Source organism: Peromyscus maniculatus, chromosome 12, assembly GCF_049852395.1.
Source record: "Peromyscus maniculatus bairdii isolate BWxNUB_F1_BW_parent chromosome 12, HU_Pman_BW_mat_3.1, whole genome shotgun sequence".
Lineage (NCBI taxonomy): Eukaryota > Metazoa > Chordata > Mammalia > Rodentia > Cricetidae > Peromyscus > Peromyscus maniculatus.
Genome location: NC_134863.1, coordinates 76,583,088 through 76,606,214, shown reverse-complemented (window position 1 = coordinate 76,606,214; position 23,127 = coordinate 76,583,088). Strand labels below are relative to the sequence as shown.

At 40.6% G+C, this 23,127-nt stretch overlaps 1 protein-coding gene across 1 annotated transcript in view; it reads left to right on the top strand.

Annotated features, from left to right (window-relative positions):
* Positions 1-23,127, top strand: part of Ltn1 (listerin E3 ubiquitin protein ligase 1) — a 56,471-nt gene that overhangs the window by 20,585 nt on the left and 12,759 nt on the right. Inside the window, exons 11-24 of the mRNA XM_006987939.4 lie at positions 163-204; positions 2,839-3,028; positions 3,487-3,723; positions 5,067-5,220; positions 6,148-6,292; positions 7,253-7,439; positions 10,999-11,158; positions 12,358-12,462; positions 15,689-15,831; positions 17,589-17,724; positions 17,895-18,039; positions 19,222-19,435; positions 19,829-20,066; positions 20,419-20,493. Of these exons, the coding sequence (XP_006988001.1) occupies positions 163-204; positions 2,839-3,028; positions 3,487-3,723; positions 5,067-5,220; positions 6,148-6,292; positions 7,253-7,439; positions 10,999-11,158; positions 12,358-12,462; positions 15,689-15,831; positions 17,589-17,724; positions 17,895-18,039; positions 19,222-19,435; positions 19,829-20,066; positions 20,419-20,493 (2,171 nt within the window). The remainder of the gene's footprint in view (positions 1-162; positions 205-2,838; positions 3,029-3,486; positions 3,724-5,066; positions 5,221-6,147; positions 6,293-7,252; positions 7,440-10,998; positions 11,159-12,357; positions 12,463-15,688; positions 15,832-17,588; positions 17,725-17,894; positions 18,040-19,221; positions 19,436-19,828; positions 20,067-20,418; positions 20,494-23,127) is intronic.

The following is a 23,127-nucleotide window of genomic DNA, read 5'->3' as shown; positions in this document are numbered from 1 at the left end:
ATTATTTTATATTATTATTATATTGTTATAGAATTATAGAATTATTTATAAATATATTTATATATTAATGTTTATATAAATATATAATAATTATAACAATAATATTATTATTATAAATTAAACTTTCCCATTTGTCCTGCAACTCTCTGTTTCTCCTTTCAGGAGGACCTGAAGTGCAGTTCTCTTCTTCAGATCATTGAAAAGGTATTTTAAGCCCCCCCTCCTTTTTTTTTTTTCCTCTTTTCTGTTTTTGCGTGTTGGTATCAACAAAACCACAGTCTTAATCTCACACTGACTGTAGTCAGGTGTCTGATAGAGCACATCCTTATTATTGGAAATTATGACAAGCTGGCTCTGAGGAACCAGTTTGTTTCCTAGCAGGTGATCCAACATTGTGCTGGATTCTAATTGAGGTGCAAGGCTTCTGCCCTTTGTGTTCTGTAGACGTGAATGAATGGTGCTAGCTCTGACTAGAACGTGTCTGGAAATTCTTTTCCTATGTGGAGAACTGTTCAGGATGTGAAAATGTTCCAGCATTGTGCCGTTTGCCATTTGATGAAACAAGAAAACTAACGATAAAAGTAAGGACATCGAATCAAAGGATGCAATTTAGCAATTTTTTAAATGGCTCTAGTCTTCTTTCCTAATGATGACTTAAATGACATAACTAAGTGTGTATAATCAACTACTGAAGAGACTTCCTCTTACAGCATATTTTGCTGATTTTTCTATTTTATGTGAATTTATGTTTTTCTCTTTTAAAATAGTAAAAAATACAAAACAAAATTAGCAGTCCTAGTAATTTCTTTTCTTTTTCCCTTTCTGCTATGTTGGGAGTTGAACCCACAGCCTCCCCCATGCTAAGCGAGCACTCTGTCCCCGAGCTGTGCTTCCGTCCCTTCAGTTTCTATGGCAGTTCAGTGATAATAAGTGTAGTCACATGTTGTTGAATTCCTCTAACTTTACTTTGTGAAACTACATTGTAGTTGTTAGTGTAGCTCAGAGGTAGAGCACTTGCCAAGTATGTTTGAGGCCCTAGTTTTGATTCTTAGCACTACAAAATATAAAAAATTAAATAGACAGAAACTTTTTCAGTCATGTTCATTTAACGATAATTCCCAATTTCACCAATTGGTTTACCTTTTACAAAATATAAGTGCAGAAATTTTTACTGTTCACTGAGAATTATAATAACAGAATTACTATTTACTATGATTTACTGATACTGAGAAGTATAACTTACTAAGCACACCATTTACATTGGTTTATTTAGTATCCTGTAAGCAAGCTACGTGAAGAGCCAAATGAGCTGCTTGATAAGCCTTGAATCAAAACAGGGAGAGTCAGTAATTTGAGAAGAGTAAACTGATACAGGCTCAGTGGGTAAATGTGTTTGCTGAGCCGTATGACCCGAGTTTGACCTGAGGGACCCACATGGCAGAAGGAAAGAGCCAGTTCTGCAGTTTGTCCTATAGCTCCACACTTGTGCCATAGGTTGTGCGCCCACTCACATACATGCATGCACGCACACACGCATGCACGCACAGCACGCATGCACACACCACAAATGTAATTTTTAAAAACTAAGAAAAGAGTAAGTGTCTGTCCACCCATTTGACTCCAGCTGTATCTGCCAGGTCGGCAGGTGTGGAAGACCATCTTCCTGTGCAGTGTTTGCAAGGGTCCAGTTGTCTGGGTGTCTGTGACCCTAGCTATCTTGCTTCTTACAGTTGCACAGTCTTTCACTAGCTATGATAATGCATTGAGAACCCTAACCCTCAGGGCTTGGTAACAGACTTGACAGGCATTTTATTCAGAAATTTCTCTACCAGGAGAGAAGCTTAGTTTCCTAGATAAAACCTATTGGTTTACAAATTAAGAAATAGTCCCTGGTTGGTTGAAAGATTTGTCAAAGATCATAAGGCTATTTTAAAGATAAGGCTTAGATTGAATTGTAAGCTCTGATTATCTGTACTTTTTTAACATAAGAGATAAGCAGTTTTTAGTCACTACCCAACGTGCACTTGGGTTTTCTTTTTTCCAGATTGCTTTGAAATGAACCAAGTTGCAAATTCCTTTCTTCTCAGCCTTTAAAGCAAAAGAAGCTCTGAGAACATGGATCAGCGTGGTTTTGGGGGTGGATTTACAAGTTTTTCTCTCACTTCCCCACTCAAATGAAAATAAAAAAGTTACCATTAGATGCTTGGACCTAGGCACTCTTTTTCAGAGACTGGGGAAATAATTTACCCTATTGTTAATTGAAGTAATTGACTATTATATATCAATTGTTCTGTAGTTTTAGAAAAAATAATGAACAAAAGTGTACTGTTAGGCCATTTATAAATCTATCTCCAGAATTCATTCATTGTTCATTGAACATATCTTCAGGGTTGTTAGCAGGTATCAAAGAAGTTTAAAACAGTGTCTCCTGGTAAGGAACTCACAGTCTCATTGGAAAAACAAGACACACAGAGATGAAACATTTATGTAATAATACCTTCTAGTAAGTGCTTTAGAAAGTCAGAAATAGTGATCATCTTAGGCTAGAATGGATGGGGAGATTTTGAAAAATAGGTGGGTTTGTACTAATTTTCAAAGAATCAATGGGTTTGATATGTGGGAATATATGTGGTTGGAGGATAGCATAACAGCACAGGAATGATTATCACCTATTACTGGGAGGCAGGGAAGACAGTAGTCTTCCTAGAACCTGGGAAGGAGGAAGAGGAGAGGGGAGAGCTGGGACCACAAGATGGAGGGAGCCAGTAGGAGCCACATAGTAATAATCTGGACACACCTTTTGATCTTGCTACTAATCTTTAATTTTATGGTTTCTAGGCATGTTCTAGTTCAGATAAACATGCTTTAGTAACTCCTTGGCTAAAAGGCAGTATTCTTGGAGAGAAATTGGTTACCTTGGCAGACTGTCTCTGTGGTCAGGATTCGGAGTCCACAACATCTTCAGAACCTCACTCCTCAGAACAGTGGACTCTGCTAAGACTGGCATTGTCACAACATGTTAAAAATGGTAGGGACACACTTCTGTTTTATAGCAGGGTTGATAATTCTTTCTGCCACTTGGGGGTTCCGTGCTTTTAACTTGAATACTGTTGCTTAAGAGATGTTTTTTCAAATACATTTGTTATAAATACTGTGTTTGTTACATGGTGTGACTTGAATGATACATAGTATTATTAATTTTGATTTAAAGTCCTTTAATATAACATAGTTGCCCACTCTTGAATTTTGTAGGCCATTGTTGGGTTTTACTTTAAAGTTGCTTTTTAAAAACTTGAGGGCTTTTAGGTATTAGAGGGCAGATTGACTGTTTAAATGTTTTTTGTTGTTTAATATATACATGTATGGCTTTAAAAAAAAACAACAAAACATCAGAAAGAGCTAAGTGATTGCTAGTCCAAGGTAAGATATTTCAAAATGCATTGTTAATACTCTTTATATTTGTCTGTTTTGATTTTTTTCCTGTAGATTACTTGATTGGAGAAGTATATGTTGGAAGAATTATTGTTAAACTTCATGAAACTTTATCCAAAACAAAGGGCTTGTCAGAAGCTGAGAATAGTGACTCTTCAATGTCTTTTGTCTGTGATGTGGCCCATAGCTACTTCAGCTCAGCAAGAGGCCTACTAATGCCATCAGCTGAAGATTTGTTGTTAACTCTCTTTCAGTTATGTGCTCAGAGCAAAGAACGAACACACTTGCCAGGTAATAGCCTACTGCTCAAATGTTTTGTTGGGAATCTCCAGCTCTGACCTTTATAGTGAGTGTAATTATTAATTGAACTGTAATGTGTTTATTAGTTTTAAAAATTTTGAGAAAAATAGCACTGTCATGTTTTTGGTTCTAAAAACCAAGCTAAAAATAAACATAGAGGTTATGTTTCTAAAGTGCATGATTGATATCAAGGAGACAATGTGGAAGGGGCCATACTGGATGATTTAGAATCTTAGCCTCTTTACTCAGTAGCACTAATAGGGTACTTCATTTCCTTTAAAATTACATTCATTTATTTTGTGTGTGGATACAGGCATTTGTGGTTCACGAGTATGTGCCACTGTGTATGTGTGGAAGTCAGAGAGCAACTTGTAGGAATTGGTTCTCTCCTTTCCCTCCCTCCCTCCCTCCTCCCTCCCTCCTCCCTTTCTTCCTTTCTTTTTTTTGTGTGTTTTTTTTTTTTTTCCCTTTCCTAAGACAGGGTTTCTCTGTGTAGTTTTGGTGCCTGTCCTGAATATCACTCTGTAGACAAGCCTGCCTCTGCCTCCCGAGTGCTGGGATTAAAGGCGTGTGCCACCACCGAATGGCTCCTTTTTCTTTCTTTCTTTCTTTCTTTCTTTCTTTCTTTCTTTCTTTCTTTCTTTCTTTCTTTCTTTCTTTCTTTCTTTCTTTCTTTCTTTCTTTCTTCCTTCCTTCCTTCCTTCCTTCCTTCCTTCCTTCCTTCCTTCCTTCCTTCCTCCCTCCCTCCCTCCCTCCCTCCCTCCCTCCCTCCCTCCCTCCCTCCCTCCCTTCCTTCCTTCCTTCCTTTCTTTTTTTCTTTCTTCCTTTCCTTCTCTTCCTTCTCCTTCTCTCCTCTTCCTCCTCCTCCTCCTCTTTTTGAGACAGAGTTTCAGTGTATAGCTGTGGCTGTCCCTAGAGCTCAGTGTGTAGACCAAACTGGCTTTGAACTCAGAGAGATATACCTGCTGCCTCTGCCTCCCAAGTGCTGGGATTAAAGGCGTGGGCCACCACTTTCTGGCCCCTGTAATTTTTTTTTAATACTTATTTTTCTGTTGGAAAAGATAAGCTGTTATTGTACCCCTCAAAGGACAACTCATTTTGGTAAAGAAGGTCAGGATAGGGAAAATAGCTAGCTATCTTATCACTTCATATTATTATGGTACAAGATAGCTTATTGTGTGAATATGACAGTTACTTTTGGTAATGAGAGTTTTTGTATTTTGTTTTAAAATAACATTTTAAGATCTCAGGTCTGCAGCAAATTTGTTTCAGATGTTTTGAACTGATAAGAATTCATTCAGTGAGATTACAAATTATTGCTAATTCTTTTTTAGATTTTCTGATCTGTAAACTGAAAAGTACTTTGCTCTCTGGCATAAATCTGTTGGTCCGTCAAACTGCAAGCACACCCAAACAGAGTACTTTCCTACGCTTGTCAGTTCTGTGGCTGAAAGACCAGGTTCAGTCTTCAACTCTGGATAACACGAGGTAACCTTTTTGTGCTCACTTCACTGTCCCTCGTATAAGATCTCATTCTGGCTGTGATAGTGCATGCCTAACTATATGATGAGAACCTGGTCTTAAAAAGAAAAAGAAGTTCGTGATTAGTGTGAGTTCCAATCCGTTTAAGATTTTCCAAATGCCAGGAGTGGTGGCACACGCCTTTAATCCCTTGCACTTGGGAGGCGAATCTCTGTGAGTTCGAGGCCAGCCTGGGCTACAGAGTGAGTTCCATGATAAACTCCAAAGCTACACAGAGAAAACCTGTCTCGAAAAACCAAAAAAAAAAAAAAGAAAAAAGAAAAAAAAAAAAAAGAATTTCCAAAACTAGATAGTCCAGATTTTTCAAAAAACATTTTGTCTTAATATTATTCATTTAAACTTTCAGTTGAACAATTATTCATCTGCTAAACTGCCTTCTGTGGTTAGTGGCATTGTTGTGGTATTATTCTGTATTAAAGATTTTTGGATTGATAACTGTGATTTTTCATGGCCACCATACATACTAATTATTCTTGGTGGTTCATTTTTAAGATTCTGGATTACGAGAGTATTTTATATAGCTGCCCATATCATGAACTTCAGGCAGTGCATATAGTATCTTTGGGGTTGGTTCAAATAATCACGCTTTGATTTGGTAAGGTAGTTGTATTTCAAATATTTCACATCTAAAAATGATCATCCAGTACATCCTGAGATAGAAGAAGCATCACTCAGTTTCACATTACAAATGTTTGATTATACCCGAAGTTTTGATTCTATGTGTCTTAGGTGTGGTGAGGGGTAGGAAGGACCGTCTTCTCTTTGTCTGTCTCTGTCTGCTCAGGTGTGCTGTTCCTATAATTGGACGTTTGATGTGCACTGGATTGTTGAACCTAGTTGTCCCATAACTACAGTTCTTTGCACTCTTCTTAGTCTCCAGGTCCTCTTGTGTGCTGTTGGTGATTTGCTGAATACTCTTGTAGAGAGTGAGAATACTTCTCTTCTTGGAGTCTATATTGGAAGTGTAATGCCCACTGACAGCGAGTGGGAGAAGATGAGGCGGTCTCTTCCTATTCAGGTATGCTTAACATCGCAGAGTGCCTTTCTCATTCTGAAGTTTTTATTTCATGCATGCTTCAGTGTTTTTTCCTGGAGAATCAAAAATAGTTAAAATCTGTCTTTGGATTTCTGTTGCTGTGAAAAGACACCATGACTACGGCTACTCTTATAAGGAAAACATTTAATTGAGGGGGCTCACTTATAGTTCAGAGGTTCGGTCCATTATCCTCATGGCAGGCAGCATGGCGCCATGCAGGCAGACATGGTGCTGGAGTAGTAGCTGAGAGTCCTACATCTTGCAGGCAACAGGAAGTTGACTGAGACACTGGATGGTATCCTGAGCATAGGAAACCTCATAGTCCACCCTCACAGTCACACACTTCCTCCAACAAGGCCACACCCACTCCAACAAAGCCACACCTCCTAATAGTGCCACTCCATATGAGATTAATAGGGGCCAATACATTCAAACTACCACAAAAGCATTTTTTTTCTATCTTTTTTGTTTGTTTTTTGTTTTTTTGTTTTTCTGTGTTCTGGAAGTCACTTTGTAGACCAAGCTGACCTCAGACTCACAGAAATCCACCTGCCTCTGCCTCCCAAGTGCTGGGATTTAAAGGCATGTGCCAACACCACCTGGCTTAAAAGCATTTCTTGCATTGCTCTCATGTCTCTGAACATTACAAACAGGTGTTATTAATGCAGATATACCATTTGACAATGGTATAGCCTCATGTAAGGAGGAATGAGGTCTGGCTCTGTCTTAGGGGATCTTAAAAAAATGTGCATGTTGATGACTGCTCTGATAGAAACCAAAGTTCTAGGCTACTGAGGATTTACATAAACTGCACTATCTAATAGTCTCATTTGAACAAAAGGAACTGGATGAATACATGAATAAACATTGGAAATCTCTAAATAATAAGTAATTTAGAATACATATAGAATTTGCATATAACTTAGTGTGTTCTGTTTACAGTGGTTATACAGACCTCTTTTAGAGGGAAGATTGAGTTTAAATTACGAATGCTTCAAGACTGACTTTAAGGAACAAGATACACAGACTCTTCCCAGTCATCTGTGTACGTCATCATTATTGAGCAAAATGATCTTGACTGCTCAGAAAAAGAAAATCGTCCTAGAAAACAATGTCCTTGAGAAAATAAGTGAGTATTTATGAAGATACTGATAGACAAACCATATAAATAAACAGAACTTATCATTTTGTTTAGGCTTGCTATAATATTGTTAGCTGTCCAGCATAGTTTGGTATAAAATCTGTTATTTTATTCAAGCTGGCATAACGTCAGAGTAAGGAGATCCTATGTCACGTGTCCTGAAGAACACAGGTGTGATGCTTAGTGCTTTGTCAGGATTCTGAAAGCTCTCTTGGTGTTTGAACATACATACTTTTATACACAGGGCTCTAATTATTTTACTAGCAGATAGAGGCTCAAATGTTGAATCTCAAGAAGATTTAGCACCCCAGCAAATGTCCCCCTTCGCAGTATTGCAGGTATGTCCTAATAGTCCCCCTTCGCAGTATTGCAGGTATGTCCTAATAGTATTCCAGATGGACAGTTGGCATCCATGGGAGGGGGTCATGCTCTTCGGAGGAAAGGTAACGACACTTCGTTTGGCTGTTGAGAGCCATGTTTAATTTACATTGCTCAGAGTCTGTCCAAGTGTAAGTGTAGCAGGAATCTTAAAAGTTCTTATTAATAAAATCAAACCCGGAGCCAGGTATTGGGGTGAACTTGAAGATCAGAGAACAAGCCACAGCTAACCTCACCTGGTCAACTTCTCAGCTGGTCCTGTTTCCTCAGACTGGAAGCTTCTGTGTCCTCATCCCAATGGCTCTCAGCTGAACTGCTGCTGGAAAGCCTGAAGCTTAACCAGCCAAATGCTTAACCAGCCAAATGCTTCTAGTTTCTGGTCCTCACGCCTTATATACCTTTCTGCTTTCTACCATCACACCCTAGGATTAAAGGCTTGCTTCCCAGGATTAAAGGCGTGAGTCACCATGCCTGGCTATTTCCAATGTGGCCTTGAACTCACAGAGATTCCCAGATGGATTTCTGCCTCTGGAATGCTAGGATTAAAGGCGTGTGCTATCACTGCCTAACTAGCGGCTTTTCTGTTCTCTGACCCCAGATAAGTTTATTAAGGTACCCAATATTTTGGGGAACACAATACCACCACATGTAAGACTAGAAGTTGATGATTTATCTTGTTGCATTCTTTTAGTTTATGTGTGTGCACATGCCGGTACTCCTGGAAGCCGGAAGCCCACTTCAGATCACCACTGAAGCTCGTGTTACAGGCAGTATTGGGTGGGCCGGCATGGTGCTGGGAACTGAACTCAGTCTTTGGGAAGTGTGGCAGCTGCTTTTAACCAGGGAGCCACACCGTCTAGCCCCTTATCCCCACCTTTTTTTTTTCTTTGGAGGCAAAAATCTCAGCCTGCCTCATGAGGCCTACCAAATATGAAGAAACTTAATCATTGTCATCTTTCTCTAGTGATTCATATTTTTGAGATAGGGTCTCAGCATATGGCTCTAGCTGACCTGGAACTTGTTCTGTAAACCAGGATGGACTCAAACTCACAAAGATGGACTTGCTTCTGTCTCCCAAGTTGCTGGGATTACAAGTCTGAAGCCATTATGTCCAGATAAGGGATGTTTAGTTTTCCTGTCGGCTCTCAGTTAAATACTGTAGTTGTTTTTGCTAACTTAATGAGTACTTGTTAAGGTAGGATCAGAGTTCAAGACTCCTGATTCCATGACCCACATGATTTGTAAGGGCTCTGGCTATCTCTGTGCTGGAAACCTGTGGTGGTGAAGTTTTCTGCTGGACTCTTGGTCCTTTTACTCTCCCAACAGTGCCGAGGGATTTTACTGCAGAGCAGTCTTTAACCAGGACGGGATGCTTTGTTTGCTGTTGGAGACAGGGTCACACTGTGGGGCCCTGGCTGGTCTCACAGAGATCTTCCTTTGTTTGCTCTGAAGTACTAGGATTAAAGGCATGTGTTCCCCACCCCCATCCCTATGTTACTTTGGTAGTTTTCACTGTTTTTGCCTAATTGGCATGAAGTTCTCTTCTAAGGTCTCAGAGCCCCTTAGGTTTTCTTTTTTTTTTTCCCCATTTTTTTTTTTTAAGATTTATTTTTAATGATGTGTAGGCATGTGTATCTGTATGTGAGTATGTTCACTTGAGTGCGGATACCCTCAGAGGCCAAAGGAGTCGGATCCTTTGGAGTTGGAGCTATGGATGGCTGGGGGCCATCTGCCACGGTGCTGAGAGACAAGCTTGGCAAGCGCTCTCCGCTGTGGAGCCGTCTCTCCGGCCTTTACCTTTGTGTACACCGAGCTGACCTTGAACTCCCTGAGGTCCACCTGCCTCTTCCAGCACTGAAAGTGTGAGCTACCACCCTTGGCCCAGCTTCTTTGACCTTCGTGTAACTTGCCAGTAACTTACTGCAGTCCTAGCTAGCGCTTTTCAGTGTCTGGTAAATGAGGCTCTGTTTGGAAGAGGGGTGGTGTTTGTTTTGACATGGGGCCTCACTGAGTTGCCCTACTGGTCTCTAACTTCTCCCACCTCAGCCTCTTGGGTGCCTGGGACTGTAGGTACGTGCCACTGCACTCGACAGAGGTGCTGCTGTTTTATGACTGACGGCTTTTGTCACTTTCATATCTCAAAGCCATTTGAGAACTAGCTGACAGCTGCGTTTATAGTGAGAAATGGGTGGAGGAGTGAAAGTGTGTTCTGTATGACCAGAGAGTCTGTGGTGGCTGTGCTTTAGATTTTAGTGAGCAAATTTATTATATAGTGCCTAGCAAGAAAGGTGATAGAAGAAAGAGCAAATACCTGATAGAAGTAGCAGATAGTGGGGCTGGAGAGATGGCTCAGTGGTTAAGAGCACTGACTGCCCTTCCAGAGGACACAGGTTCAATTCCCAGCACCCACATGGCAGCTCACAACTGTCTATAACTCCAAGATCTGACACCTTCACATAGACATACATGCAGGCAAAAGCACCAATTCAAATAAAATTAAAAATAAATAAATTATTAAAAAAAAAAAAGAAGTAGCAGATAGTTAGCAAAGTGTCATCAAATTGAGCAGTCACAGCGTCTAGCAGACATGACTGGAGTCTCTCAGTAGAGAGAGCAAACAAAAGGTAGCATCTTCAAATTAACCTTACAGATCTCCAGCAGAAATCAACTGGGAAACACAGTTGAGTGTTAACTGGAGTTCCTGTTGACCGTGGTCAGAGCAGTGTTGCCCCTAGTAAGGCTTGCATGTAAAAGAATGAACAGCAGCAAATATCATCATCGGAGCGGGTACTTAAAGTCATCTAGTGGATATCAACTGAAGGAGAGACCTAGGTGGGGGGTCCTCTTAGTCCTCTCCATGGATAAGCTTCTAGTGTCTTTTTTCCTTTGCAGGTGTTTAGACTGTGGGATAAACAATAGTTATGTTGGTGGAAACAGATTGCTTCCTCCCTGTTCTCACCACCATGTTTTCAATACCCTCGCTGCCAGCTGACTTTCTCCTTGTTTTACAGAGTTAGGAAGCCAGCTTGCTCCAGGACAAGGAGTTTTGGAGGACAAGGGAGAGCCCCAGACTCAGCTTTCCACAAGCTTAGATAGTGTATGACAGTGCAGTCAGCATGGGGTCCTGTAGACCGTGTGCCTTTGATAACGGCTGTGCCCATTCTGTTAGTTGCAGAGCTGCTGTATTCACTGCAGTGGTGTGAAGAACTTGACAATCCGCCACCTATTGTGACTGGATTTTCTGTAATGCTTCAAAACATGAATATAACGTATGGCAGCTTATCTGTACTTGGTAATACTTCCAGCCTCTTGCAGCTGTTATTTGACAGGTGAGACTCCCTTTCAATTTGTTGTAAAGTCATTATTTGTATATGGCTTTCCCTTCAATAAAATGTAAGCCAGTTTCAAAACAAAAGTGCTTTTGTTTCAATCAGAGCATTGATCTGAAACCCTTTTAATAGTAAGCACTTACAGATTTTAAATATTTAATCTTCTAGGGGAGGTATTTGGATTTTGCCTCTTATTTAATTCATAAATACACTGAGGTAGCAGAAGATGAAAGAATTAGAAGCCTGTAGACATTGTTTTAATTTGTTATATGTGACTGGTCCTCCCATGGCTTTCAAATTCAACATACACTTTTTTCCCTGAGACAAGTTTCTCTGTGTAGCTTTGGCGCCTTTCCTGGAACTCACTCTGTAGCCCAGGCTGGCCTCAAACTCACAGAGATCTGCCTGGCTCTGTCTCCCGAGTGCTAGGATTAAAGGCGTGCACCACCACCACCAAGCTTCAACCTATACTTTAACTGTACCTGCAATTTAGATGTTTCTTAATGTTGTAGCCATGAGTTTCTCTTCCCTAGATGAGGAAAATGGATTATGAAAACAGTTCTTGTAGCATAGTTAGATGTTTAACTGTTTGAAATGAAATTTTTCTTATTTTAGTTTACCAGTATTTTGAATATGCTTTACAGTGTGAGGATACCAGACTTCCTCTCTAACACTGGTCCATACTAACACTTTCATCTTGCTGGATGTGGTGATGCAGACATTTAATCCCAGCACTCGGGAGGGATCTCTATGAGTTGGAGACAGTCTGGTCTACATGGCAAGATCCAGGTAGCCAAAAAAGGCCAACCCCTTCCCTCAGGGTTTTATTGGTGCTTCTTTGCCCTTCACTGAGACTCTCAGTTACTGTCTGGGAGACAACTCTTTCTCAGCTGTGGCTTCTGATCTGCAAGTAGGATGTTTAAGGTCATCTCTCCTCAAGGATCTTGAGGTACTTTGATATTTCCTGGGAGAGAGCACTCAGTTCCTGTTGTGTGAAGAACTACCTCAACTCTCAGTCCTTGGGTAGTTAGTGGCAGTTGTGTACAAAGTTATGCATAACTTAGTGATCCAAATTTATTTAATTCTGAAAAAGGAATCCTGATAATCAATCAGTGTTTTAAAATCCTCACACTTTTCAGAATGATTGATGCATACCTATATGTATCTATTTATCATCTGTGTTTTTGCTTCTTTTTTAGATCTAGAAAAAATGGCACACTTTGGTCTCTTATTATTGCTAAGTTGATCCTTTCCCGAAGTATTTCATCCGATGAAGTAAAACCATATTATAAAAGAAAAGAAAGGTATTCTTATTAATATGCTTCTACTTTGCTATTTACTATAATACTTGGTTACTTTGACCATCTGTGATGTAGTGAACAGTGTAGTGAATCAGGAAAACAAGGTTTGGGAAGAGAGGAAATTGAATGAAAGGAAATGAGAACAGAAGACTGACAGACTTGAATGGGTTTTGATTGGAGTCATGGTTGTTTTCTGAGACAGGGTCTCACTGTGCAGCCCTAGTTCACCTGGAACTCACTCTGTAGACCAGGCTGGTCTTCAGCTCAGAGGTCTGCCTGCCTCTGCTACTTGAGTGCTGGGATTAACAGATTTTTTTGTTTTGAATGAAACTTCTAATTTGACACTTCATAAACTTTTGTTTATTTCAGAAAAAGAACATTTTATAAACCTGATTTCCTCAGAAATTCTTTGATAGGGAGCTAGAGAGATGACTCATTAGTTAAGAGCAATTGTTGTTCTTGCAGAGGACCTGGGTTCAATTCCTAGCTCCCACCTAGCAGCCAACAACCATCTGTAACTCAGTTCCAGAGGATCTGCACTCTCTTCTGGTCTCTGAAGGCACCAGGCATGCAAATGGTGCACAGAGACATTTGGGCAAAACATCAGTACACGTGGAATAAAATAAAATGAAATGAAATCTTCTGATAACAGTACTTTTTGTTTTCAACATACCACCATATTTGTTTTGTGGAATTGGGAGGGAAAAAATTGCTCCTCTTTTTTCTTTCTTTCTTTTTTTTTTTTGAGGGGGGGGTTTGGTTTTTGGGTTTTTCGAGACAGGGTTTCTCTGTGTAGCTTTGCACCTTTCCTGGAACTCACTTTGTAGACCAGGCTGGCCTCGAACTCACAGAGATATGCCTACCTCTGCCTCCTGAGTGCTGGGATTAAAGGCGTGTGCCACCACTGCCCGACATTTTTTCTTTTCTGGTTTTTCAAGACAGGGTTTCTCTGTGTAGCTTTGGAGCCTGTCCTGGAACTCACTCTGTAGCCCAGGCTGGCCTCAAACTCACAGAGATCCGCTTGCCTCTACCTCCCAAGTGATGGGATTAAAGGTGTGCGCCAACATCACCCAGTCCTCCCTCCCTCCCTCCCTCCCTCCCTCCCTCCCCCTCTCCCTCTCTCCCTCTCTCCCTCCCTCCCTCCCTCCCTCCCTCCCTCCCTCCTTTTTCTTTTTGTTTATGGCTCCTTTTCTTGGCTTCCCTTCCTTGGCCTCCTGGTCTCACAGCCTCTACTTTCCCCACCCCCCAGACTCATTTAGTTTTTATTTTATGTGTTTGCTTACATGGATATATGTGCACCATGTGTGTGCCTGGTGCCCATGGAGTGCAGAAGAGGGCATTGGATCCCTTGGAACTAGACTTACAGGTGATTGTAGCCAGCCATGTGGGTGCTGAAAACTGAATTGGGGTCTTCTGTATGAGCAGCAAGTGCTCTTAACCACTGAGCCATCTCTGTAGCCTGTGGTGATATTTTGTTGTACTGTAATAAAACTTGCCTGAAGATCAGAGGACAGAGCCAGCCACACAGCCACAGAGGTCAGGCAGTGATATCACATACCTTTAATCCTACCACTTGGGAGGCAGAGATCCATCTGGATCTCTGTGAATTCAAAGCCACCCTGTACTACATGAGATTAATCCAGTTTAAAAGAGAAACAGCCAGGCAGTGGTGGCATACTCTTTTAATTCCAGTTCTTGGGAACACATACCTTTAAGCCCAGTACTTGGGAGTCAGACACCTTTAATCCCAGCACTAGGAAGGTTGAGACAGGAAGGGATGGGCAGAGAAAGGAATATAAGACGGGAGGAGACAGGAATTAGGCCCTTTCGACTGAGGACTCAGAGGCATTCAGTCTGAGGATTCATGGAGACAGGATCTTCTCTTTTACGCTGAGGAGTTGGCAAGGTGAGAGGTGGCTTTCACCCTGATATCTGGCTCCAGGTTTTTATTATAAGACCATTTAGGGTTTGTGCAACAGTAGCCCCTCCTCTTTTCTTACATAAAGACCATTGTATGAAAGCACGTGCCAGAATGCAGTAAATATGTAAGACAAGCAGATTGTGGTGGCTTTCCTGTTGAACTCAACTTTTGGATTAATTAAGTAGAATTCTCTGTGTTCTGGCACTATAGAATTGTTAACTAAATTTCAGGTTTGTTTTGTTTGTTTTTTTGAGATAAGTTTCCCTGTGTAGATCTGCCTATCCTGAAACTTGCTCTATAGACCAGGCTTGACTCAAACTCACAGAAATCCTCTTGCCTCTGCCTCCCTGAGTCCTGGGATTAAATACCACCACCCACCTTAAATTTCAGTTTTTTAAATCTTATAAAAAATGAAGAAATTTTATTTGAGGTAACTTGATTGACTTATAGGAAGTAATGCAAAGAATAAAAATAACAATGAACAAGCCTTAATAATATGTATGCCCTGTTTCACCCATTGGTACTGTTTTGCATAGTAAGTTTTGGGTTTTTATTTGTTTTTTTTTTTTTTTTTTTTTCCTTTTTCTTGATGCTAGACATTGATCCCAGGGCTTTGTGAATGCTGGGCAAACACACTACTTGGCTGTATACAGTCCAGCCCACTGGCATAAAATAATAAAAGATAAAAATCATCAGACCCTGGAAAAGTTATATATGCTCATTTCAAAAATGAGAAATAAGCAGAAAAGATAAAAAGCAACAAAATAAAAATAGCCATTTGGAATTACCAATCTAATGGCTTCTTTTATCTGGAGAATTTATGTAGTAGATGTAGGAGGAGTCCAGCTCCACCTTTTGAAGGGTTCTTAGATGGAGGAGAGAGGCAATAAGAAATGATAGCTAGAAAGAGAGCGGGGTGAGAAGACAGACAGAAACATAGGATAGCTAGCTTGGGGTGGGGTTCTGGATCAATGTCCAACAGCCTCGTCCTTTATTGTAAAGGGCTTTCTGTAATATGCCCAGGGGAGAGGGAAAAGACCTCCCCTTTGCAAGATCATAGCACACTGTACAGCCCAGTGTAGACGCTTCCAAACACCTGGTAAACACGGCCGTGGCCGAATCACCCATAATGCAGCCCTGTTGGGTAAGCAAGCTCAGATTCTCTGACCCTGAGTAAGTTCTTACTGGATAACCTCTGTGGATTCCCACAAGTAGACTTATTTCCCTTTTGAATAGTCTGGATAACAGAATTTTGTGAAATAACTGTAATTATTGAATGACTATAATTAATATTTTCTCTCTAAACAGTTTCTTCCCTCTAACAGAAGGTAATTTGCATACCATTCAGAGTCTCTGTCCATTTTTGTCTAAAGAAGAAAAGAAAGAATTTAGTGCTCAATGTATACCTGCTTTTTTGGGCTGGACTAAAGAAGACCTTTGCAGTATTAATGGTTAGTTGCTGGGTAATATTTTCATCATTTTAATCTTTCCTTGAGTCTGAAGAAGTTTCTTAATTAATATGTAAAACCAAAGATGCACGTGGCAAAATATATTTGAGCTCATTGTTTCCACCTTATCGTTTTGTTACTTGTCAAGTTGGTAGTTGTTAGGATACATACCAGGAAGAGTGACTGTGGCCTCCTTTCTGAACAGAAGTGTTAGAGCTTTGCGAGAAAATTGATATCCAGAAGTGCCCTATAACCATTTATTTTCCGTCTGTGGGTGTTTTTCATGTACTGAGGTATCTAGGGCTTTCTGCATGATAGAGAAGCACTCTACTGCTGAGCAGTTATATCCTGAACCTTCCACCTGTATAGCTTTTTAAAGCTACGTCTCGTTTCTTCCTAGTCAACCAGCAATTGAACATATAAAGGTACAGGAATAGCTTTTGTATTATTTGACCATTTTTTAACTCTGCACTGTTAGTTCATGTACTTATTGATTTAATAAGCATCTCCTCATGCAGTTTCTGTTGTAGAGAAAACAGACGGCTCATGTTACGTCCTGCTGTAACTGATTGTAATGGAGCCTGTATACTGCAATGGAAATAGCGGGAAGGAGGGCCTTGCCACTGCTCCCCAGTGCCAAGGCAGTTTCATAAAATGGTGTTGAAGGTTCTTGTTTGAACATGTATGATTCTTGGAAAGAGCATTCCTGGACACAGAACCAGAGTGCAGATAGTTCAGTTTAGCTGACATTCATTGAAGGTAAAATTGGGAACAAAAGATGTTGGATAAATCAGAAGGTGGATTTTGAAATGGTAGGGTTCCTTAGGAGTGAAGTTAATGAGCTGATTGGTATAACTCACTCACATAACCCTTTTTAGAAGTACTAAGCTGGGTACTGCTCAAGACAGAACTTTCAAAATAGACCTGTGGTTTTTGTTATAATTTAAAATGTAAAATTTTCATTTTGAATTTTACTTCATGAGGTTTGGACATCTTGTAATGTAAAAGCTTACCGGAAGGCATATATGCTTTTTGAGTAAATGTATTAATTATAGAATTCTGTATGTTCTTTCTTTTTTTTTTTTTGGTTTTTCGAGACAGGGTTTCTCTTGTGTAGCTTTGCGCCTTTCCTGGAACTCACTTGGTAGCCCAGGCTGGCCTCGAACTCACAGAGATCCGCCTGGCTCTGCCTCCCGAGTGCTGGGATTAAAGGCGTGCGCCACCACCGCCCGGCTAGAATTCTGTATGTTCTATTGCCTACTTTATTTAACTTTGCACTTGATAACTTTGCCTATTTTGTTTTTGAAAGTTAAGTATAGAAGGCTCCTATATACAAAAATAGAAAAGGCCAGTGTAAAGTTCAGAACCATGCCTTTCCTGTCCTCTTTCGATTCCCTGTTCTGGATTCCATGCTGGGTGGGCATGGAGACACACTTCTGCCCATAGCATGGCTTAGCTCATTTGTGGACTCTTTAGCATAACACCTTTCAAATACATGTGTTTATTCTGTTAATTTGTTTATTTATAGACAAAGTGTGTTGTATAGCCCAGGCTTGCCTGGGTGTCAGCATCGACCTGCCTCCACCAGGACTTCACAGGTGGAAGTACTGGATTGCAAGAGTGTGTCTCATGCCAGGCTCAAGCTCTTTTTTAGAAGAGTTAGCAGCTTGTGTGATACATTTTCAGCTTTCCAAAGTAGACTTTTCTTTATAGAAGTCGTTTAAAATATATTTTCCTTTTCACTCTGAATTTTACTTTAGGAGCTTTTGGACATCTTGCCATTTTCAATTCTTGCCTGCAAACCAGAAGTGTTGATGACAAACAGCTATTGCATGGTATATTAAAAATTATAATCAGCTGGAAGAAACAGCATGAAGACATTTTTCTTTTCAGTTGGTAGGTAATACTTTATTTTCCCCTATATACAATGTGGACCCAGATTCTGTATTTGGTATTTACAGTTTTTTTGAGTGAACAGAATTTTAGTGGTGATTTAAGGCATCATTTATGCATACCTGGTTTAAAATGGACTATTTTCTAATTGAATGTCTTTACCTTTATCACAGTAATCTGTCAGAAGCAAGTCCAGAGGTACTTGGTGTAAACATAGAAATCATGCGGTTCCTTTCCTTGTTTCTCAAGTACTGCTCCTACCCTCTGGCGGAGAGTGAATGGGACTTCGTCATGTGTTCCATGTTGTCGTGGCTGGAGGTAAATCAACCTGTGTGTCATCACCTCTGGTGGGTCTTTGTGCACACCTGTAGATCTTTAAGTCATGACTGTTATTAGTTCTTTGTGAAGAAAACATTGAAAATACTTTGTAGCTGTTCCTGAACTAGGCACTGCTAGGCAGGCCAGAAAAAGGATAGTGTTTCCTGAATCCCAGGTGGTCGTTCTCTAATTTGCATTTAAAATTTTCAGTTAGCTTGTTTTCATTTAGTATTTGCAACACAGCCTTTTCAGGTTCAGTTTCATCATGGCAAGTTTTCTGTTTGTTTGTTTGTTTGTTTTGAGACAAGGTTTCTCTGTGTATCCCTAGCTGTCCTAGAACTCACTCTGTAGACCAGCGTGGCCTGGAACTCAGAGACTGGCCTGACTCCGACTCCTAAATGCTGAGATTAAAGGCATATGCCAGCACCACACAACTGGATGTGATTATTTTTAAAGGATGCTATGAAGTATGAGCAAAGTAATTTATGAAAAATAAACATTTATAAATTTTATAAAATTGTTTTAATATTTTATAAATTTTAAGTAATGTTTTATATTTTATAAATTATTTATAATTATAATTAATAAATATTATAAATTGTTTACATTTTATACATTTTATAAAATTTCATAAAATTTATGAAAGATAAAAAATTGAGCAAGGAATTAGTGTTCCTTTCATGACCCAAAACAACTAGAAAAATAGTAACTTGTGAAGTCTGAGACAGCAAGTCAGTCAGGGCTGATGTGGTCTGAGTCTGCTTTGCCTGGTTACCAGCTATGTGAGTTAGGGTTTTAGCTCCCATGTCATCCTGCATTCCTTTATTTTATGATAGCTTATGTTCGACTTGTAGAGCTCCAGAGCATGTGTACTTAATGTGTACTTGGCAAATGCAAAGATTGTTTTCTTACATACTTACAAATTTAAAAGTTTATTTCTTAATAAATTATTCACTGATAATTATTAATTTCCTGGTATTTAATTTTGAAAGCTGTTCTGATATTAGCATACATAAATTTCTTTTGAACTATGTACTTCAACAACTGCCTTCTCTTCTTCCTCCTCTTCTCCCTCCTTTCTTCTCTTCCTCTAATTCAGAATGATGATGTTCTCTATCCTGTCTTGTTTGTGGTATTCTGGTAGCAGCCTGCTTATCCATTTCATTTTTGTTGTTTCCTTAGACAACCAGTGAGAATCAGGCATTGTATTCTGTTCCGCTTGTGCAACTGTTTGCCTGTGTCAGCTTTGATTTGGCCTGTGATCTCAGTGCCTTTTTTGATTCAGTAACTCCAGATACTGTTGGCAATCTTCCTGTGAATCTAATCAGTGAGTGGAAAGAATTTTTTTCTAAAGGCATCCACAGTTTGCTATTACCTCTTTTGGTGACTGCTATAGGTAAGTACAAAGGGGCTAATGATACTTATCAAAGTGACTGTTGAGTTTAAATAAGCTTCATTTCTTAGAGGCAGTTTCCATGCTGATGCTTCATGGAGCAGACACAGGGAAAGATGACTTGGTATCTGGACACCATTGCAAGTTACGATATATAAGTGAACAGAGTACAAGACTAAACCCCCTCTAGAGAACCATTGCTTTTTAAAAAGCATGCAGTTGAGGCCATTATAACAGTTGAGGGTAACGAGAACACATTATCAGTTTGTTTCCAGTCAGGACTTTATTAAAGGTTATATCTAGTTTTCATTTAGTTTTCTTAAATGATGTTTGATTTGATCAGCGCACTTATGTTACTTTCTTTGAGATGTATGTGTTTCTTCATTTTGATATCAGGAGAAAACAAAGACCTGTCTGAAACATCCTTTCAGAACGCAATGCTGAAGCCCATGTGTGAAACGTTAACATACATGTCAAAGGAGCAGCTGCTGAGTCACAAGCTCCCTGTGAGATTGGTCCCTGGCCAGAAAACAAACTTGCCAGAGCACCTCCAGACTCTGCTAAATACTTTGACCCCACTGCTTCTCTTCAGAGCCAGACCTGTGCAGATCGCTGCGTATCACATGCTCTACAAGTAAGACAGCTTCAACTGAAAGAGTGCTTTAGTCTCTAAAGCATGATGCCTGTTGAATTTGTTTGTCTTTAGTCACTGAGCCACTGGTCCAGCCCCTTGTTTGTCTTCAATCTTAAAAACAATTAAACGAGAAATGAAAGGAGACGGGAGAGTAATAGGGAGGACAGGTTTTTGCCTTGATCATTTTTGTCCCTGTATAATTCATATTTAGATAATCTTGGCTATAAGTAGTTAGTTTGGAAAAGAATTATTAAAAGATAAACTCTACCAAGTATGTCTTGTTGGCCTAAAGCACAAGTTAACACTAGACAGCTTGTTATAAAGTGTTTAAAAGTGGTCTTCTGCTTCTCAGACTGATGCCTGAATTCCCGAAGTATGATCAGGATAATCTGAAGTCGTATGGAGATGAAGAGGAAGAACCTGCCTTGTAAGGCTTTTGGGCTTGGTTGATTTCCTTTCACTTTTTTTTGAGTATGTGTGTGCTGTGTGCTAGGTTTTGTGTGTGTGGGTTACAGGGCAAGGTTGGGTGATGGTCCTCCCTTTCCTCTTGTCTCTGATGGTCTTGTTTGCTGCCACAGTTTGCCCAGTTGGCCACTAGCCGCTGGGGACTCTCCTGTCTCTACCTCCTGTCTTGCCCTATGAGGGCTGGGACTAAAGAAATGTGCTGCCACCTCAAGCTTTTCATGAGCTTTGGGGATCCAAATTCAGGCCCCTAAGCTTGTACAGTAAGTGCTTTACCCACTAAATCACCCCAATCCCACTTTCCTTTTATAATCTGGCTTGCTAGATTCTTAGAAAGAAATGCAGAAAAACTCTGACTTCAGTCTGGTGGTGGTGGCACACACCTTTAATCCCAGCACTCGGGAGGCAGAGCCAGGCGGATCTCTGTGAGTTTGAGGCCAGCTTGGTCTATAGAGTGAGTTCCAGGACAGGCTCCAAAGCTACATAGAGAAACCCTGTCTCGAAAAACCAAAACAAAAACAAAAAACAAACAAAAAAACCCCAAACCTCTGACTGTAGAATTTGTACTAATTTTGTACTGTATGCATACCCCTTGGAAGTTCCACAAGGCAAATGAAACCCAAAGTTCATGTTAACTATTTTCCCTTTTTATTTTTAAAATAATTTTACATGTATGGGTGTTTTGTATATCAGTGCACCACATGTGTGCCTGCTGCCCTTGGAGGCCAGAAGAGTGCAGCATATCCCTTGGAACTGAAGTTAATAGATGATTGTGAGTTGCCATTGGATACTAGGAATCAAACCTCAGTCTTCTGCAATAGCATACAGTGCTCTTAACTATTGAGCCACATCCCCAGGCCCCATATTTTCTTGTTAATTGCTCCTGAATCCTATTTCAGTGTGCTGCTGTTCATAACAACTTTGTTTGGGCGTAGCTGTGGAAATAGTGAGGTAGTTCAGGTATCCACTGAGCCCTGCTTTGTACACGGAATGTGAGTGCAGAAGGATAAGTACAGTGTATAGTAAGCACCTTGTTTTTGCTAATATTTCTTTACACTGTGTGAAGATGTGCTGTTACTGAATGTTCAATAGCTAGGCAGGAGAGAAGAGGCGGGACTTTGGGGGACAGAGGAACTCTGGGAAGATGAAAGGTAGGGAGACACCAGCGAGACACTGAAGAAGTCAGACTTACAGTACCGAGGAGAGAGTACTCAGGTAACTGAGCCATGTGGCAGAATGTAGATTAATAGAAACAGGTTTATTTAATTTATAAGAAAAGTTGGGAAAAAGCCTAAGCTATAGGCCAAGTTTTCATAATTAATAATAAGTCTCCGTGTCGTTATTTGTGAGCTGGTGGCCCAAAGGAAAGTCTGACTCCAAAGGGACTTACAATTAGTGGGTGCGGCTGCTCTGTAGTAGACTGTGTAACGTGTGACAGGTACTAAGAAACAGGACAGGCAGCTTGCTAGTGTTGCAGTGGGACACAGAAGAAACCCTGGGCAGACACCGAGGTGTGACTGTTGAAGATGTCCATGGGAAATGTTGAGTGTGCGTCACTATTGTATTCAGTTATTTAGCAAGCCCTGTGAGAGAAAGAACTTCTGTTCCCTGTTCACTTCCGGCATCACTCAGAATGCTTCCCGGATTATAGCAAACTCACAGTTAGATCTCATTTGTTCAGAGAGAGTTGAACACTGTGTACAGAGCAGGGGGATATAGTGGAAGAGACTAGAATGGTAGTTGAGGAGCAGGACCAGAGATGGCCTTAGAAACGGCGTTATCCGGCTAGGGAACTGGGTCAGTTAGAAAGAGCCCTTTCTGTGAAGCATGAGCACCCCAGTTGGAATCCCCAGTACCTATGTAAGAGGCAGGCATGGCCAGATGTGCCTGTTACCCCAGGATTGGGGCAGGGGGTCAGAGACAGGCAGGTGCCCAGGGCTTGCTGCCAGCCAGAGTAGCCTAAACAGTGAGTGTTGAGTGTTGGGTTCAGGGAGAAGACCTTGTCTGAAGGGATAAGCTGAAAAGTGATAAAGGAAGAAACCTGATGTCCTCTTCTGGCATCCGCATGCATATGACCTGGGCAAACACATACATGTATACGCCACACCCAGCCTGTGCAGATGAAATCATTAAGGATTTAGGACATCATTTGCTAGGACATGGCATGGCACCAGCTGATCTGACATGAGGTAAAGCATAAATTGCAGAAAGAAGCAAGCTGAGGTGGACCGTTCCGGAAGTTAGATAACAGTACTGGGTAGCAGTATGGAAAGTGATTTCAGACCTGATGTTTGCAAGACAGCAGTGACAAGGAGAGCAAGACTTGGTCTGTGATTCGGCAGAAGCTCGGAGGAAGCCTCGTTCAGGAGTGAGCCGCAGGAAGGAAGCCAGCAGGGGAAACCAGCACAAAGATGAAAGAACCAGGTTGGAGTGCTGGGATAGAGGAGAGTCTGAAAGCCAGGGAGGAGTTCACTTTTTAAGACTCCCGAGTACTGAGTTAGGTGATCCAGTAAAGAAAATGAACTACACTGTGAATTAATGTGAATGTGAAGCTTCTCAGAAGAGAGATGCTCTGATTAAAATGAAAAGGGTTGGATAA